The 18449-nt window shown below is 52.9% G+C and overlaps 1 protein-coding gene across 1 annotated transcript in view; it reads left to right on the top strand.

The window, feature by feature from the left end:
* The first annotated feature begins 271 nt into the window (after positions 1 to 271).
* TKT (transketolase) overlaps positions 272 to 18449 on the top strand; it is a 38288-nt gene continuing 20110 nt past the window's right edge. Inside the window, exons 1-4 of the mRNA XM_004368616.2 lie at positions 272 to 528; positions 11263 to 11380; positions 12265 to 12378; positions 13238 to 13335. Of these exons, the coding sequence (XP_004368673.1) occupies positions 422 to 528; positions 11263 to 11380; positions 12265 to 12378; positions 13238 to 13335 (437 nt within the window). The 5' untranslated portion in view covers positions 272 to 421. The remainder of the gene's footprint in view (positions 529 to 11262; positions 11381 to 12264; positions 12379 to 13237; positions 13336 to 18449) is intronic.

Here is an 18449-nt window from a genome sequence, read left to right as displayed (position 1 = left end):
GGACGTGGTCGGACACCCCAAGCCTGGCACACACGAGCCTGGCATCCCATAGCTGCCCAGTAAAAGTCAGGGAGAGGTTAAATGAGTAGACAGCGTCGCGCTGGGACCCAAGCAATCTCGGCCCGCGGCAGCCTCCTAAGCCTGGGTTCCGCTTCCTCCCCGCCCTCGTCAGAGCAGTGGCAGAGCCCGGGGACAACGGGCGGGGCGGAGGGGCGGGGCCGGCAGCGGCACTGCAGCCTGGGGTGATCTCTGCGCTTCGCCCCGTCCCGCCCCGCCCCCATGGGCGGGCCCAGGGACTCTTAACGCGCCCCCGCGCGGCGCCCGGCCCCAGCCACTACCAGTCGCTTCCAGAGTCGCCGCCGCCTCCTTTGCGTCTCTGCATCCTCGTCTTCCCGATCCATCCTCCTCTCCCGGCCGCACCATGGAGGGTTACCACAAACCCGACCAGCAGAAGCTGCAGGCCCTGAAGGACACGGCGAACCGACTGCGTATCAGCTCCATCCAGGCCACCACGGCGGCGGGCTCGGGGTGAGTTGGGGCGCAGGGCCCGGGGAAGGCGCGCCCGGCCTGGGGGCTCAGGCAGGGCTGAAGGAGCTGTTTCTGGTGGCCGCGGTTGCACCGGGCGCGCCGGCTCGGTGCCGCGCTGCACTATGCCACCACGAGGAAGGCGGCTGGGGGCGCGGTCACATGGTGGAGGCCCGGGCCGCACAGCGCCGCCCGGTGCGCGAGCCTCGCAGGGCTCCTTCTGCTGCGCCACCCTCTCCCGCCACGACTGCCTGGGGCTTGGCTCGCGGGCCTCGGTGCGACCCAGGCCGGCTTTGCCTCTGGCTAGACTCCGGCTACCGGCTGCACTGTGGCGCCAAAGACTGCTAGTCAATCGCAAAGCCCCCTCTCCGACCATGCCGGGAAGGCCACCGTTACTGCTCACCTACTGAGAACCGGGCCGTTTGCTGTGTGCTCTTCATCTTCCTCACAGTCTTGTGCAGGCACCACTGATAACGTTTTGACTTAAAAAAAAAACAAGCCTGTTGCCGTCCAGTCGATTCCAACTCATAGCGACCCTGTAAGGACAAGGTAGAACTGCCCCCATAGGGTTTCCAAGGCTGTAAATCTTTAGGGAAGCAGACTGCCACATCTTTCTCCTGCGGAGCAGGCTGGTGGGGTCGAACCACCAACCTTTCGGTTAGCAGCCGAGCGTTTAACCACTGCGCGACCGGGGATCTTCTCTTACAGATGAGTAAACTGAGGCTCAGAGTTTAAGTTAGTTGCCCAAGGACACATGGTGAGAGCTGGGATTTGAACCCAGCCATCATAATTAAGGATCCCCTTTTTAAACCCCCCACCTCCCAAGGAGACTCTGGGCTCATAGGTGGGGAGCGGGACCGCGGCCAGGCCTTCTCCCCACTTCAAGCCAACCCTCCCCTTTCACCACTTCAGCTTGCCCTCACCCCTGGGCTGGGGTCCGAATTTGGAGCAGGGGAGGTGCCAGGCGGGGTGAGCAGAGTGGAGAAGGCGGCCACGTGGGTGCAGAACCCTGGTGCCCTGTGTGAAGGGAAGTCCGGGATCTGAACTGGGGCGGGGCCTGGCAGGGTCGGGGAGGAGCGAGAAGGTGGTGAGACCTGGAAGGCTAGGAGAAAGAAAGGCCAGTTCCGCGGCCGCAGGGGTGGGAATGAAGTCCTGGCTGCCGGGCCAGCCACAGGCACACATTAACCAAGCTAGGGGCGCCGGTCCTCAAGATCCTCCCCACCCCTCCTAGCCTTCTTGCCTCAAAGTGGAGAAAGGCTGTTGCCGGTCCTGAGGAGCCTCTTCGAAGGTGGCCAGTATCAGTGACAGTGATAATGACAGAGGCCCACCGCACAAGGGGGGGTGTCCAGTGGGTGGTTGAGAGTGTCAGCCATGAGTTGCTTCAAAGTCTGTATCCCCCTCTGTAAAACAGGGACAATAAAGCGCCTGCCACAGGGGTGGTCGTGAGGATTCAAGGGCCCCTCTTGGGGCTCTCCATGTGACCTTGGTGATGGGTTCACACAATGATTTTGAGGACTGGAGAGTCAGGTGGGGAGGATGATTTGATCAGGTTTCCAAGGACCTTTGAAGCCAAGTTCTGTGCTTAGAACAAAGACAAAAACTGGCTCCTGGCCAATTGCATACAGGCTGTGTTATTAAAAAGTCAATCTCTTCTGCCCTGCAGAGTGGGTACACATCACCCTTTGTGCCATTAAGATACCCCTCCTTAGAAAGGACTAGATGCCTTCTGACTAGAGTCTATTTCTCTCTCATCCCACCCCTATGCACACTTTGGACCTATTACCTCTCTTGGGTTTGAATCAGTCCTACCCACTGTATTGAGCACCCACTCTCCAGGCAGGGACCTGGCTCACTTGTAGGGCACACAGTAGATCCACACACCCTGTGTTGCATCGGTACTGCTCATTTGGCTTCCTGCGGTCATTTCAGGGACATTTACCCTGCAGGGCCTTATTGAGCCCCGCTGTGTACTGTGAGCTATCAAGCCAGGCCCCTGAAGGTCTAGCTGGAAAGACACCAATTACCCAGTTATATAGTATTGTATGTCTGAGCATCTTGCGGAATAAGATAAGACATGCAGACAATTACAAGGTGGCCGAGCAGGTAAATAGGTGTTCCTCATGTGACACAGAGCATCCTTTATTGCCGATATTGTCTCATTTATTCTTGGAATAACCCTGAGATTCTGTTATGTTTGCATTTTATAAATGAGGAAACTGAGACTAATGTGTTAAGTAACTTTCCCAAGCTGTTAATTGATGACTGTTCCATACTGTCCACTGTGGGACTCAAATTATCATCAGGAAGTCTTCTTGGGTAGGTGGGTGAAGTGGCATTTGCACCAGACTGTGGAGAATGGGAAAATATTGGAAAGGGGAACTTTAGCGAGAAAATGAAATTACATGTACAACTACACGCAGATTCCCAAGGGGGTCAGATGGGTCCACTGGGTCTTCGTTAGATAGTTAAACTCATATTTCCACCCAAAAAACAACCTGTATGTGGCAGCTGAGAGTTACACTCCTGTTTACACTGTAATGCCTTACAGAGGAACTCACTGAACTCAAAAAGTATCCATTTGCAAAAAGAAAAGAAAATCTTGTCTAAAATACAGTGTTTCCTGTGCATTTGTCTGTGGGTATGTGTGTAAAAGATGCAGGAAATAAATACTTGAAGAAAACTTATTTATCAAAAGGAAGTAACGTTACTATGCAATCTCTGTCACAAGAGAAGTTGTGAAAGGTATGTGCTAAGAGTGTATGCGTGTACACAAAAAATAATAAAGGGAGAGTTGATACAAGGGCAGTTTTCTGGTCCCCAGAATGTTTATTTTGAGGCCCACTATTGGTGGCACAGTGGTTAAGCGCTTGGTTGCTAATGGAAAGGTAGGCATTTCGAACCCACTAGCTGCTTCATAGACGAAAGATGTGGCAGCGCTTTCCTAAAGATTTACAGCCTTGGAAACCCTATGGGGCAGTTCTGCTCTGCCCTGTAGAGTTGCTATGAGTTGGAATCAACTCAGTGGCAATGGGTTTGGTTTTTGGTTTTTATTCCCTCACTAGGAGTACTTGGGTGGTGCAAACGATTAAGTCCTCAACTGCTAACCAAAAGGTTGGCAATTCAAACCCACCCAGAGACACCTCGGAAGACAGACCTGGTGATCTGCTTCCAGAAAGTCACAGCTATGAACACCCTATGGAGCAGTTCTACTCTGCACACATGAGGTCGCCATGAGTCGGAATTGACTCCACGGCAGCTGGTTTGGTTTTTTGGTATTCCCTCATTGCAGTGGGAGTTCCATTCCCTTGCGTGAAGACTGAGTCCCAAGGCCCTGAGAAATCTGGGCTGTAGTCACCCCTCGGGTCAAACATTTATTAAGGAGCCCTATCAGAATGGCTTTGGTCACATCTTCTTATGGTCACACCTTCTGATGGTCACGCACTGAGGCTGGACGTTCTATCAGTCAGGACCCAGGCTCTAGATTTCTGGATTCAGAAGTCCTGATTTCTCAATAGCTTTCCCATCCATGTACCCATGTGCAATGGGCCTTGCTAGGCCCTGGCAAGTAATGCATCCTCCCCAGCATGAGGACACTGGCCTCTTGTCAGGGAAGCTGGGCCTGGAGGTGGAGGGGCAAGCTTTTGCAAGGGGCTCTTTGTTGAGGCAGCACCCACAGTGGCCAGAGCTCCTCTGGGCCATCCTCCTCCACATGCTGAGGGACAGTGGCAGTGGTCCAACTCATGCTGGAAATGAAAACCGATGGCTATGTCGGAGTAGCCTGGATGCCGAGGCTGGCGGTGAAGAGTTCTCAGCTCTCGCTTACCAGGGCTGGACTGTGGCGTTATCCAAACAGTCCCAAGTGTCGTCTGAGGATGCCTTCTGAATCCCTGGGCAACTTGTACCAATGCAGGGCTTCCAAATCAGGGGAGGGTGGTCTACTGTAACCCACACTGTGCTTTGGGGATTGCTGGTGGGTTTCATCCAGACCTGGCTGGTAGGCACAGGAGACCAGGAGTCTAACCCGGCCTCTGCTTGGAGCAGCCGTGGCCTTGTCATTAAGACTCTTCCCTTTCCAGGGCCTCAGTTTCCGCATCTTTAAAGGGGAGGCTCGTAGATAGGTGGGGCTGGGGGAGCAGAGTGAACAGGCTCTGGAGTCCCGTCCTGGTGTCCTTGGGACCTTGAAGTGGCTGGAGGTGTGGGCCCCTCCCTGCTGCTCAGCTCTGGCATTCGGGGAGGCTGTGGCTGAGTGCTCAGATAGCCGCTGCATGGCCCAGGCCCTTCAGGTCTCTGGCCTCTCTGGACAGAGGATGGCTGCCAGGGACCTGCTTCTCTATTCAGGCTGCCCGGGGCCCCTGGCTCCCGCCCCAGCCTGGCCCAGACTGAGGCAAGAGTGAAGCCCGTTGAGATTGCCCTAGCAGCGGTGGTGTTTCCCAACTCGGTGTGAAGGCACCTCCTGCCCTGGAAGGACTTGGTTCTTGGCCCGAGTGACCTTTGCAAGGCTGATGGTCAGTGTTTCTTGAAGCTAGGAATGAGATGCAGCCTTCTGTACCCCACCCCCCACCCCCAGTTAGGGTCTGGCTGACATATTCTTATGGCTTCCTAAGAACTCTGACTGTCCTCTGACCCCAGTCTCAGCTCTGATGACTGGACTTTGCTTCGGTACACCTATTGTCACCTGGAGCCTGGTCCTACAAAATCAGGAACTCCACTGTTGCCACAGACCACAGTTATCTGCCCTGGATGCCCAGACACCTCCCAGAGGGCAGGGACCCGACAGAGCTGGGTTCTTGGGCAGACTGTGCTCTGTGCCCTGGACGGGGAGGCAAGGTCCATTTAGAGTAGGGTGGGATTAGGGGAGCGGGGGTGATTCCACCAGCAAGTGGGTCTGGCTGACTGGGGCCCCCACTCTTGGGGCTCCTTGCTTAGAAGTTGGCTGCATTCATGGCCTGCATGTCATCTCTTGAGGGCTGCACAGCTGGGCAGGGGAGTGTAGACACCTGGAGAACTTCTGCTCTGGGCCTTTCTTAGCACTTCTTTCCTCGTTTTAAAACAAATTATTAAAGTTGTTGCCGTTGACAGGCTGTGTGACCTCGGGCAAGTCATTTCCCCTCTATGAACTTTAGCGGTCCTATCCTTAAAATGAGGAAAAGGTTAGATTCAATATCTGAGACATTCTTTTAAAAAGTATAATTTGCATACCATAAAATTTTAAGTGCACAAATTCAGTGATATTTAGTAAATTTACAGTAAGGTATGATAAATTTTAGCGAATTTACCATTAGCCAATTTTAGGACATTTCCCAAAAAAGAAAAACAAAGTTTCTATCAAGTTGGTTACGACTCATGGTGACCCCGTGCACGTGTCAGAGTAGAACTGTGCTCCGTATGGTTTACAACAGCTGGTTTTTCAGAAATGGATCGCTAGGGCTTTCTTCTGAGGTGCCTCTGGGTTGGTTCAAACCTCGAACCTATCAGTTAGTAGCTGAGCCACTGAAGGATTCTTGGACATTTCCATTGCCCGTGAAAGATCCCTGGTGCCCATTAGCAGTCACTCCCCATTCCTACCCCCAGTCCCAGGCAACCACTAATCTGCTTTCTGTCTCTAGAGATTTACTTTTCTGGATGTTTCATGTAAGTGGAATCGTGCAGAATGAGATCTTTTGCACCTGGCTGTTCCTGTTGTAACATGAGTCAGTATCCTGATGTGTGGAGGTACCACATTTTGTTATCCATTCACCAGTTTCTCTTGCCATTTTCCTCTTGCCCCAGCTCTGCTCTTGACAGGCTGACAGGCTGTGTGACCTTGGGTAAGTCATTTCCCCTCTGTGGGCTTTAGTGGTCCCATCCTCAAAATGAGGAAAAGGTTAGACTCAATCTCTGATACTAGTAAGAGCTAATATTGACTGAGCAATTGCTGTTTTTTATGCGCTCTGCCACACTCTTTACACACACACACACACACACACACACACATTACCTCATTCAGTTAGCTTTTATTATTATCTCCATTCTACAGTGTGGAAACTGAGGCACAGAGAGGTCAGTTCACCAAGGTCACATCATTTATTCATTTGTGCACACAGTCGATGCCAGGCACTGCTGAGGCCTGAGGACACAACCGTGAAAGGGCTTAAAGTCCCTGCCCTCTGGGAGCTTGGGTTGCAGTAGGATAGATGGGTAATACATAACCACACAATGTCAGGTGGGGGCAGGTGTGAGTCTGGGGGAGGAGAGCTATTTTAGATTGTATGGTCAAGGAGGGCTTCTCAGAGGAGGTGATACGGGGACAGATATTTGAAGAAACCAGCTGAGGGCTGGAGTTAGAGGTCCTTTCCAGGAAGGAGCCAGTTTGGGCTGTTCGGGGAATAGGAAGAACAAGGACTGCTTCTGAAGTTCACTTCTGCCCTGAAATCGTAGAATTTTCTCCTGAGTATTAAAACATATATACATGTATATGTGTGTATGTATGTATGTAAATGTATATATAGAATATATAATGTAAATATAATGTACACGTATTATAAATAAAGAACCTATATGTACCTACCACCCAGCTTAAGAACCAGGACATTACCAGTACTTCAGAAGCTCCTATGTGTCCCTCCCTTTCATACCCCTCCCTCTAGAAGGAACTACACTCTGAATTTTTTATTATCACTCCATTGATATAGTTTATGATATTTTTATATATTCATAAGCAATATGTTTGCCTTTCTTTGCTACACAGATTCTTCTACAATGTGCTTTTTTCACATATATTTGTAAGATGATATTGATGTTGCATCTATGAAGTGTAGCTCACTCATTTCACTGCTGTATAGTATTCCACTATATGCATATATTGCAATTAACCTGTTCTGTCGATGGACACCTGGTAGTCTTCAGTCTTGCTATTACAAACAATTCAAGGGACAGTCCGGTGTGTGTTTCCTGAAGTATGCGTGTACGTTTCTCTGGGTATGTTCTTACTAGTGGAGTTGCTGGGTCTTAGGGAATTTGCATCATCAGGTTTTCTATTTCTTCTTGAGTCAGTTTTGGTAAATTATCTTTCCCAGTAATTCTTCTGTCTTCACAATTATTTGCATCTGATTGTTCAGCATGTTGTTTTGAATCTCCAACACACATTCAAATGGAACCTCCTTTCCATTTTTTATACTGCCCTTCTCACGAGTTTACTCATTTTTAGCTCTTGGCTTTGATTCTTTTTATTGTATATTTTGTTCCAATTTCACAGATTTCTGTTGTTTGTTATCTTCTTTCTGCTGTCTTTTTAAGTTGGGTCTTAGCTACTGGTTTTCAGCTTTCTTCTTAGGATACTTACTTCTTCCCTATAACAGAATTTGTTCGTACTTCCTTTGTATTTTTAAGCATTGAGAGTTGCCTCAGTGAGGCCATTATAGTTACTTGACCTCTCTGGTGTGTTCATTTATTGGTTGACCACACAATCACGAGGCTGCTTGTGATTTAGCCCCATAGTGTGTGTACGGTGGGAGGGAGGGGCACTGTGTTAATGGAAGCTTACATCCATTCCCTCTTAAGGAGCACAGCCAGAGGGTGAGGTATCTTCTCTGGCCTTTTCTACAGGGAAGCCTGTGAGCATGCAGAGTGAGTGCTAAAGGGAGGAGCAGAAACCCTCCTGGGAAAGGACCTCTGGAAGACAATGTGTGTCCTACCGGAGGTAGAGAGCAGGGGTAGTTTGGACCTAGATCCTAACTTACAGCACCACTATCATAGATTGAACTAGTTGGGTCTGTAATGGCCATTCAGGCCAAGGCAGGGTGTCTGAACAGCCTGTCAAGTCTCCTTGTCAACACTGAACCTGTTGCTGTCAGGTTCATTCCATCATAGCAACCCTATAGGACAGAGTAGAACTGCCCCATAGGGTTTCCAAGGAATGGCTGGTAGATTTGAACTGCTGACCTCTTGAATAGCAGGCGAGCTCTTAACCACTGTGCCACAGTGTATCTCAAAGAGTCTGGCGCACAGTAGAAGCTTAAGAAGTAAAAACTTGTTGAAAGAAGGGATGAACTTGATTGAAACAACAGGGCACTGTGTTTGCAGTGACAAGGTCACTGAGGGGTGGTAGGATAAAATACCCTGTAGCCCTGCCTCAGGCAAAGTGGAACATTCACTGAGCAGCCTGCCTGCTTCCAGTGGGTGACACAGATGTGTCATACACAGGAGTGTGAGGTGGGGCCTCCACCTGCAGTTGTCAGGCCCATGACAGGCAGAGGTTGCAGGAAAAGCTCAGGCCCTGAGGCTACAGGCTCAGAAATAACTGTGTGTCCTGTGTGCTCGGAGCTTTACAGTTTACAGGGCCTTATCTCAGCTCTTCCCTTTCACCTGCCCTATGAGCAGTGAGGGGATCATGGTCCCAATCTGCAGGTGAGTTGGAGGCACTGAGGTGTGGTGACTGGTCCCCAAGAGGATGTTAGTGGTTCATGGTGACCTGGCACTTTGCATGCATTATCTCACTGGGTCCCAGGCACGCCTACACAGAACCCCATTTACAAGTGAAGAGGCTGAGCCTTGCTCAGGTCACATGGCTCATGAGTGGCACAGCCCGTATCCCCACCCCAGGACACTTTGCAGAGGGCCATCCCTGATGTTTCTCTCCCATCTGGAGTGGAGTGCAGGGGGACATGGCTCCTAACGGTCCCTTATTTTGTGTGTTTTTCTTGGGCATGGAGATAGTGCTAGGAGTGTGGCCAGACACACACTTGGAGAGAATAACACATTGCAGGCCCACCCTTCATGGGCCTGAGCAAGGAAGGGTTAAAATCGACTTTTTCTACTTTTCAACTTCTGGTCTCTCTCCGTGGGTGACCTTTTCTCTTCCCCCAGGTCCACTCTGCCTGGGCTTGGGCACGCCTCTGCCACATGCAGAAGCTGCTTGTGCCATCATACCATTTCTCCGGAGACCCTTACCAGTGGGAATGTCACCCTAGAGGCTCCAGGTGAAAGGGACAGGCGGAGCCTCAGCACCTGTCTTCCTCCTTACTCCTTGGAGCCTGCCGAGTGTGCACCCACACCCTTCCCCCACCCTTCCTTACAACAAGGGGATGACTGGTCCCTCAGGGGTAGGACTGCCCTCAGAGACAGGAAGGGCAGGAGGTCAGCCTGACCCGTGTTGACCGGACATTCTCCAAGTCAACAGAAGCTTGGCACTGGGGACGAGGGTTTGGGGTCCTGCCAGTCAGAAAAAGGGTTCTTGTTTACGTTTCCTCACCTCCCTCTTTCAGGTGTAGTGTCTTTTCCCCATGACCAGGAGTTCATAGAAGTGGTTAAGTATGAGGTGACTGTGTGCCAAGGATGTGGGTACTAAACCAGCATGGACAGTTCTTTGGATTTCTCTACTAACATGTCTGTGCTGAGAGTGACTCACCCCTAACCTGGTGGGGACGCCGACTGGATGGGGGAGAGGGGAGGTGCCTGCGAACTGCAGAAGTTGCATGTGTCCTTGGGTTTAGCGTTGGGCATGTTTCAGGGTGAAGGGCCTCAAGGAGACCAGGGTCAGCAGCGTCAGAGGGCTGAGTGCAGCTGCACAGACGGGAGGCTGGGAGGCACGTGCCCTGGGGCTGATGTCTTGACAAAACTGTGTGGACCAGAGGGCCTTGGGTTAGCCAGGAATTACAGCATGCCCCAGCAGGAACCCAACCTCTGGCCCCCATTTCTGGGAGCAGGGGCTGGCTGCATTAATTCCCTAAGGGGATCGTAAAAGACCTGAACTCATCTCATCTGTAAGGTATAATTCTTGCATTTTCTGTCATTAGTTCCTTCGCCCTGTAGCCATTCAAACAACTGATTGTGTGATTATTAGAACAAGAAGGTAAAGAGGGGGGACCCCTCAGCCCCACCACTCCAGCCAGAGGGGCAGGCTCTTGCTCTGGGCAGCCCTACCTCAGCCCTTGTCCACGGGCAAAAGAGATTTTTATTTTTACGTGGTTGTAGCCTTTGTAGAAGGTGAGATTGTGTGTTTTGCTTTTTAAGTTCTGCACAAAAGCACGTTTCCCAGTTGCTACGCCAGCCGTCAAAATGCCCATTAAAAAGGCTACGGGGTAGCCCAGTGATGCTGTTGGAAAGCCCAAAGCCCAGTTTTTCAGACTGCAAACCTGTGTACTGAGGCTGTTGGGGAGCTATGGTGATGAGCCTCCGTCCCTTACACCCTGCCCTGTAGGCTTCGAGGCCCAGCACCCCTGGGGTGCTGCTCACAGGTGGACAGAGCTCCGGGCAGTCCCACTGGGATGTAGTTCATTGTCATAGAGACCTAATCACTCCCAGTCCTTCCCCTTGGCTCTGAGTCCTTAGACTCCTAGGAGCCGTGAGACGGGAACTGGACTCCAGCCACCCCAGCCTTGGGCTGGGTCTAGGGAGCTTCCTTATCTTCAGGCTGGCCCTGCTGTGCTGTCTCTCCTGGGCCCCTCCTTCTTTCTCACCCTAGACCAGCCCCAGAATGTTTCTGTTCCCATGACTCTGAGGCTCCAGGCTGGTAGCCCCTAGGAGGATGTGACAGTCCCTGGTACCTACCAGCTGGCCCAGACCCCAAGCCACCAACAGTGGCCTCCTGGAGACCCTGTGCCCCCTCCCAGGCAGCAGGAGCGTGTGGTTCTGATAAGCCAGGCCCGTGTAACTTCCCAGGACCTGCACCCCAGGTCCCTGTGCGCGGGCCGGGGTGAGTGCTGTGGGCCGGGGTGCAGGTCTGTGATGCCCGCGTCTGTCTTCTCTCCTGGCCTGCAGCCACCCCACCTCATGCTGCAGCGCCGCCGAGATCATGGCTGTCCTCTTTTTCCACACCATGCGTTACAAGGCCCAGGACCCCCGGAACCCGCACAACGACCGCTTTGTGCTGTCCAAGGTAAGAGCCCAGCCTGCCGCCACCGCGGCCCTTCACTGGGGGCCCTGGAACCGCGAGAAGGTGCTGGCAGCGAGTGACCTCTGAGGAGAGCCCCCAGCCCTGGCCCACCCTTCCCGGTTCTCTTCTCTGCCTGCTCGTCCCAGCCCCTCCTGCTGGTGCTTTGCTGACACAGCTGATTAGCTTAGCCCGAGTGGAGGACTACGTGACTGCATTAATGGGTTTCTTGTCCTTGGAGCCCAGGTACATTAACTGCATTAACCCAGAGGATGGGCTGGGGGCAGTGGAAACGACTGGCTGCGTGTTCTATCCATTCTTGGAATTTGCAGCCAGGATTGGAATCCAGGTCTGGGTTACAGCATTGTGGCTTTCCAGCGTCTTATTGTGTTGTGCCAACACCCCAAGGCCATGGCTTGCTTCCCTCAGGCGTGGTGGTACACTATTATAGGGTTCGGGGGGATACCCTGTCCCACCCCTTCTGAGTGAGAATCCCAGCCACAAACCATGTTGCAGGACCTCCTGGCGCCCCTGAAATCCACCTGTACCCAGGCCTGGCTTTGTGGCCTCTGGTCTCTTGGGGCAGGCATTAAAGCTCAGAAGTCTGTCCAAGTCCTTCACATGCCAGAAACCACGGATTAGGGCGGCCGGCTGCCGGTCGGGGCTTGGCCTTGTCTGCATCCCAGCTGTGCGTCCCTGCACCTGTCCTAGTGCCGCTGGCCTTGGCTGTGGGAACTTCGGGCTGAAAACCAAGAGGCCTCACTTGCTTCCTCCCCTGAAACAGATATTCCGCCAGCCAGCTCTGCTGGGCCCTGGGTTTTGGTGTGCAGTGGGAACAGCCCCCAGCATAGCTCCCCGTTTGACCCCCCTTCCGCCATCCGTCCCTGCAGGGCCACGCAGCTCCGATCCTGTACGCGGTCTGGGCTGAAGCTGGCTTCCTGCCCGAGTCAGAGTTGCTGAACCTGCGGAAGATCAGCTCTGACCTGGATGGGCACCCGGTCCCGGTGAGTGCTCGTGGCCAGCAGCTTCAGGGGCTCTGTCTCCACTTCCTGTTGCTCCAGGCCTTGGGGAGGGCAGGGCACCTGCTCAGAAGCTGAAGGTGTTAAAGGCGCGGGAGGGTGTGAGGTGCGGAAGGAAAGAAGTGTTTTCAGGGCATGCTGAATTTACCCCGAGCTGATGCTGAAGGGTGAGGCCTTTCGAGGCGCCAGACAAGGGCTCTGGGTCGACTTCAGGGAGGGCCTCTCCCCCGGGACCAGCCTCCCAGCTTCCCTTCCCACTGGGCCACCCTGGGCACCTAGACAAGCTCAGAAAGAGGGGCTCATTGAGGAATCAATAACGGGGGTCCAGCAGGATCCCAGCGACGCCCTAGGGAAGGGTCCTCTTTGTTCCGTGGGGTGGCAGTTGGTGTCGCTGCAAACGTTCAGAGTTCTGGGTTACAACCAAAACCATCACCCTCCCCCCGAGCATGGGCACCCCCTCGGGCCAAGTGCTTTATGTCAGTTTCGTCCTGAATTCTCCCAGCCACTCTGTGAGGCAGGCAATGTGGGCTCTGTTTACAGATGAGGGAACTGTGGCTCAGAGGAGTTCAAGTTCCAGCCTGAGGTCACACGGTTTACTAGTGGGCAGAGCTGGGATTTGAAGCCACCACAGCTGTGGTATGAGAATGAATAAGCACACTCTGGGCAGAGGTTGCCCGGGGGCGGGGGCCTTCTGCGGGGGCTCAGGTCCCCCCAAGCCTGCACCCTGGGTCTGGATAGGGACCTGGCTGCTGTGGCTCCCGTGGCTGGTGAGGCCAGGGTCCTGGGAGGGGAGTGGGGTAACGTGCTGCTCCCTGTGAGTAATTATGGCTCTCTGTTGTGACAGAAACAAGCTTTCACCGACGTGGCGACTGGCTCCCTGGGCCAAGGCCTCGGGGCTGCTTGCGGAATGGCCTACACTGGCAAATACTTCGACAAAGCCAGGTAACACCCCATCCCCGCGTCCACTGTAGGTGGTTTTGAGAGGAGTCTCCAGCAGCCCAGTCTTAATACCGCCCCAGGCACCTCCTCACGCCTGGCCTTGGCTGAGGAATTGGCACGTGTGGCCTGCTTTGTCCTCACAGAGACCCACTGAGGCTGGAACCAGGACCAGCCCCTTTTCCAGATGAAGACACATGCTCAGAGGAGTTGCCCAAGTCCCTTGGTAACAGCTGGCAGGGCCAGGTGGGCCCCCAGAGCCCATGCACAACTGTGCTATCCAGCCAGAGCACCTCGGCTGAGGAGTTCCTATGTTGTCCTCGAGCCCAGTGCCCAGACCTTGGTAATCTCAGAAGGCCCTCCCCCTCATGCTTGACTAGGTGCCAGCCCTATCTTGGCCCAAGCCCTTATCTTGTGAAAGTGAAGGTTGTGTGTTTTAGAGGATTTGGGACATCCCTGAGCCACAGGAAAGAACTGAACGTTTGACAGACTGAACCTGCAGAGGGTGGCTGAGCTGCCTGGCCAGAGAGGTTCGCTGTTGCTGCACCAGGTGATCTGTGGGAGAACCCTCCTGGGGCAGTTGTCAGCCACCAGGTTGTCCTGTGGCCAGCGTTGACCTGCAGGCACGTTTTTTGTTTTGTTTTGTGGAGGGAGAGAGTCACATGCTGTTAGGAGAACCACTTAGTCAGTTCCCAGACTTTACAAATAACATTTCATAGAAATTTGGAGCCCTGGTGGTGCAGTGGTTAAGAGCTTGGTTGCTAACCAAAAGGTCGGCAGTTTGAATCTACCAGCTGCTCCTTGGAAACCCTATGGGGCAGTTCTACTCTGTCCTGTAGGGTCGCTATGAGTCAGGATCAACTTGAAGGCAAGGGGTTTGGTTTTTGGTTTTTGTAGCAATCTGGAGATTGGGGCACAGTAGGCCCTTCCTCTGTGGTTTGGGGGTCAGACCCTGTGCTCACATGCTTTATCAGTTCTCACCTTCACAAGCACGTGGGAGATGGATAGATCCCTCTTAGAGATGAGAAGGGGTCGGGGTAAGATAAGATGCTTGCCTAGGTCGTCTTTAGTGATTGGGGCAGAATTTGAATTCAAGTCATGTGTCCAGCGCCATGTTTGGCTGCTCTGTGAGGGCCTGAGGGAGGCACAGGAGGTTCAGGGCACCCTGAGGGTAGGAAGCTTCTTAGAAGAGCCAGGCCTGCAGAGTTACATGTCGTGGACCTCACGGGCATGGCAGCCCAGCTCCCTCCCAGGAGTGAGCAGCTTCGCCACTGCCCTACAGTCCCCTGTGGGGCTCCACTGGTGGGAGAAGGGCCACAGCCAGGGCTGTCCTGGGGCTGGAAGGTGAGTGGGGTGTGGAGGTGACTGGGTCTTCCGAGGACAGGTGGCTTCAGGAAGAAAGGAGCCTGACTGGGTGCCACACCACAGCACCCACTGTGTGCCGGCATTCTGGGACACCTTTGAGGAGGTGGGCTGGGGCTGCGAGGCCCTTCCAGACCCGCCCAGGCCAGCCTTACCTGGCAGCATCAGAGATTGCTTAGTCCCCCGGCTGAGCTTTGAAGCAGGCTCAGCCACACCCAAAAGTGATTCACTGTGAAGTGAAGAAAGAGAAATCACAAAGATTGGGATGTGTGTTGAAGAGCATTTTGTTTGACACAGAACCAGAGGTAGGAGTTAAATCATTCCCTACAGTTGCTTGAAGTAATTCCTACGAAGGTTCACTTCCTGACCCGAACATAATGGAACAAGCCAGTGTAAGGAGAAGGGGTTTAGCTGGGTTCCCAGCACCCAGGGTGGCTTGGGGCTGGGGCGGGAGGAAGGGGTGGGGAAGTGCATCAAGGGGATTATCACGCTGGGTAAGGCGCCCAGAGGTGGTACCCTGATAGACCCAGGCATGAGCCCCCATTGCTTCCAGCCAGGTCACTTACACTGAGCCAGCTCCATTTCGCTTTTCTTTTTAAATCTTTTTTTTTTTTCCAATTACAAAATATCTACTAATTTGAAAAATACAGAAAGGTATTAAAAAGAAATGAACCTTTTCCTTACTCTTAACCTCCCTCCAGCATTAAACCTCACTAACGTATTGTATTTCCTTCATGTTTAACATGAAAAAAAAAAACTTACAAACTTGTAATCATAATATTTATACAATTCTGTATTCTCCTTCTTAAAGAAATCTAAACATTGTGTCGTGAGCATTTGTCTCATGATAACTGTCGAGAGCTGTTTTTAATGATTGTGTAACGTTCTGTTTTATGGACACATTGTAAGCCCTGTTGAGCCCTGGTGGCACAGTGTTTAAGAGCTTGGCAGCTAACCAAAAGGTCGGCACTTTGAATCCACCAGCCACTCCTTGCAAACCCTATGGGGCAATTCTACTCTGTCTTGTAGAGTCTCTATGAGTCCAAACGACTTGATGGCAATGGGTTTTTTTGGGGTGACCCATTTAGCCAGTCCTCTGTTGTTGGGCATTTAGGTGGTTTCCAGATGGCTCTGCAACAAACACTGATCCTCTATTTAGAGTCCCTTCTCTTTACCTGGAGAGTACCTGGGTGGTCCAAACTGTTAACACACTCGGCTGCTAACTGAAGGGTTGGAGGTTCGAGCCCATCCAGAGGCACCTCAGAAGAAAAGCCTGATCTACTTCTAAAAAATCAGCCATTGAAAACCCTGTGGTGCACAGTTCTACTGACATACATGGGAATTGACTCAATCACAACTGGTTTTTCTCTTCTTGGCTGTGGGCATTTATTTGTACTTCCGCACCATAAAATCTAACAGCTCCAGGCAATGCAGTCTGAAGGTTAGCCGGGACTTCTATTGGGGGGGCCCTGTTCCTGTTTACAATTCCTTTCCTGGGTCAGGGCATTCCTCAGGACCCCCAGGGTGCCCTCCTGATCTGGGCCTGTTGGGTACCAGGCCTCCAAGCCAAGGCTATGCTGAGACTCTACTCTGGACTCAGCCCAGTGCCACTTTCCTGGAAGTGGGTGTGGGGTTGGGAAGGTAGCCAATCTGCTTCCCCAGAATTTTTCTGGGGAAAGTTGCATTCCCTGCAGGCTCCTCTGGCTCAGCCTCATCAGGGTGGTCACTTTGGGGAGCTGCTACCCCAGATCAGGGTCCCTCCATGGGGGACAGGACTTAGTTTCTGATAATACTGGTGGAGAGTGAGCCCTGAGGCCTTCTCCTGGCCAGACATCCAGGACCTCTGGCCTGGCCTGGTGGAGGCCCCAGAAGGGAAGGCAACGGGCAGAAGAGGAGGCAGGAAGCCCACCTGCCTCCTGGAGGCCTGGTGGCTGCTGGAAGTGCTGAGTCATGTAGACAGTGTGTGGCTATCTCTCTCCAGCCTCTTCCTCCTCCTCTGCCTCCTACAAGGGGACCTGGAGGTCAGACTGCTGAGCCTCCATCTCGCTGAAGGGCCTTTTCCTGCAGCAGCAGGAGGGACAGCTGTGTCCCCTTTGAGCTCATCTGGGCACCAGCCTCCCTGCCCTGGGGCCAAACAGCTGGACACCGGGCAGGGGAAAGGGAGGGTCACCTAGGCCTGCCTGCCCCTCAGCCTTCATGCCGTCCTACACAGACCAGCAGGCGGACAGAGTCTGGGCTGGACAGTCAGGCTCCATGAGCCCCAGCTCAGCCCTCCCCAGCAGCGTGATGTCTCCCAGGTCCCTTGACCTTTCTGAGCCCATTTCCTTGTCTGTGTGTTTGGAATAACAACTGCTTACCTCGAGGAGAGGGTTACTAGGCACAGGGCCTGTGTCAACCCTGCCAGAGCCCCTTGGTGTCACGGGCTGGCTCAGTGAATGGGGTTATTATTTCTATGCCTTCTGTGGCTGCCCCTCACACCACACCCCTCCCTCACATGCCCGAGGGCTGGGCTGAATCCCTGACCTGGTCTCCCTGCTATAGCCTCCTTTGCTCCACCCTCTCCAGGGCCAAGGAAGGCTCTGTTTGAACAACTACCAAAAAAGTTGCCTTGAGTCAACCCTATGCATGTCATATTAGAACTGTGCTCCGTAGAGTTTTCAATGTCTGGTTTTTTGGAAGCAGATCACCAGACTTTCTTCCTCTAGGAGGTGCCTCTGGGTGGACTTGAACCCCAGCCTTTCAGTTAGCAGCCAGGTACATTAACTGTTTGTACCACCCAGGGACTCTAGGTTCTGTTTACTGGGGAATTTATCCTGAGTTCATTTGTTTTTACCATGTCACACTGCCTTTGAAAAGATCGTGTTTGCCTTTGATCCAGGGGAGAAGAAGGGCCTTGGGGTGGGGAAAGTGCCAGGCCCAGCCCCTGTCTTAGGGGCAAGAGACAGCTTTGGAGCCTTGGGGAGGGCCCTTCTACCAGGCGCCTGGTTGCCCCTGATGATCTTGGCCTTGACATTCCCCATTAGTGCTCATTCTCCCACATGGAAGCCTCTTGCTCTAGGTTGTTGCCTGGCAGGCATGATGCCCTCTGCCCTCCCCACCCAACTCCTCCAAGCAAAAGTAGGGCGTGGCCTACAAGGTCTCCCTTTCCCTCTGGCTCACCCAGTGAGTCCTCAGGGCTCCTCCTGGTTCGTGGGAGGCTGGGGAGAGAAGTGGTTCCACCCCTGCAGCTGGCGTGCTTCCAGTGCCATTCATCCACTCTTCCTCATTTTCCTCTTGCCCTAACAACTCTCATTTTTCTTTTTTTATTGATGTAATTAAATGAAGTTTACATTTCAAGTTAGTCTCCCATATGGAATTTTTTTTTTTTTAACATACATTGTTACGAGATCCCAACCGCTCACCCCATTCTGCAACAGCACACTCCTCCCCTCTGCCTGATTCCCCATGAACATTCAACCAGCTCCTAACTCTCTCTGCCTTCCCCTCTCACCTCTGGACAGAAGCCACCCTTTTTGTCTCTTATAACTACTTGTCTAAGAGGCACATTCTTCACGAGTATCACTTTATGTCCCACAGTCCAGTCCAATCCCTGTCTGAAGAGTTGGCTTCGGAAATTGTTTTAGTTCTGGGGTGATGGAGAGACCAGGGGCCATGCTTTCCAGGGCACCTCCAGTCTTAGTCAGACCATTAAGTCTGGTCTTCTTACTAGAATTTGAGTTCTGCATCCCATCTTTCTCCTGCTCCATCAGGGACCCTCT

The sequence above is a fragment of the Trichechus manatus genome, unplaced genomic scaffold, assembly GCF_000243295.1.
Source record: "Trichechus manatus latirostris isolate Lorelei unplaced genomic scaffold, TriManLat1.0 scaffold00001, whole genome shotgun sequence".
Lineage (NCBI taxonomy): Eukaryota > Metazoa > Chordata > Mammalia > Sirenia > Trichechidae > Trichechus > Trichechus manatus.
Note: the sequence above shows the minus strand (reverse complement) of the source record. Positions and strands in the feature narration are given on the sequence as shown.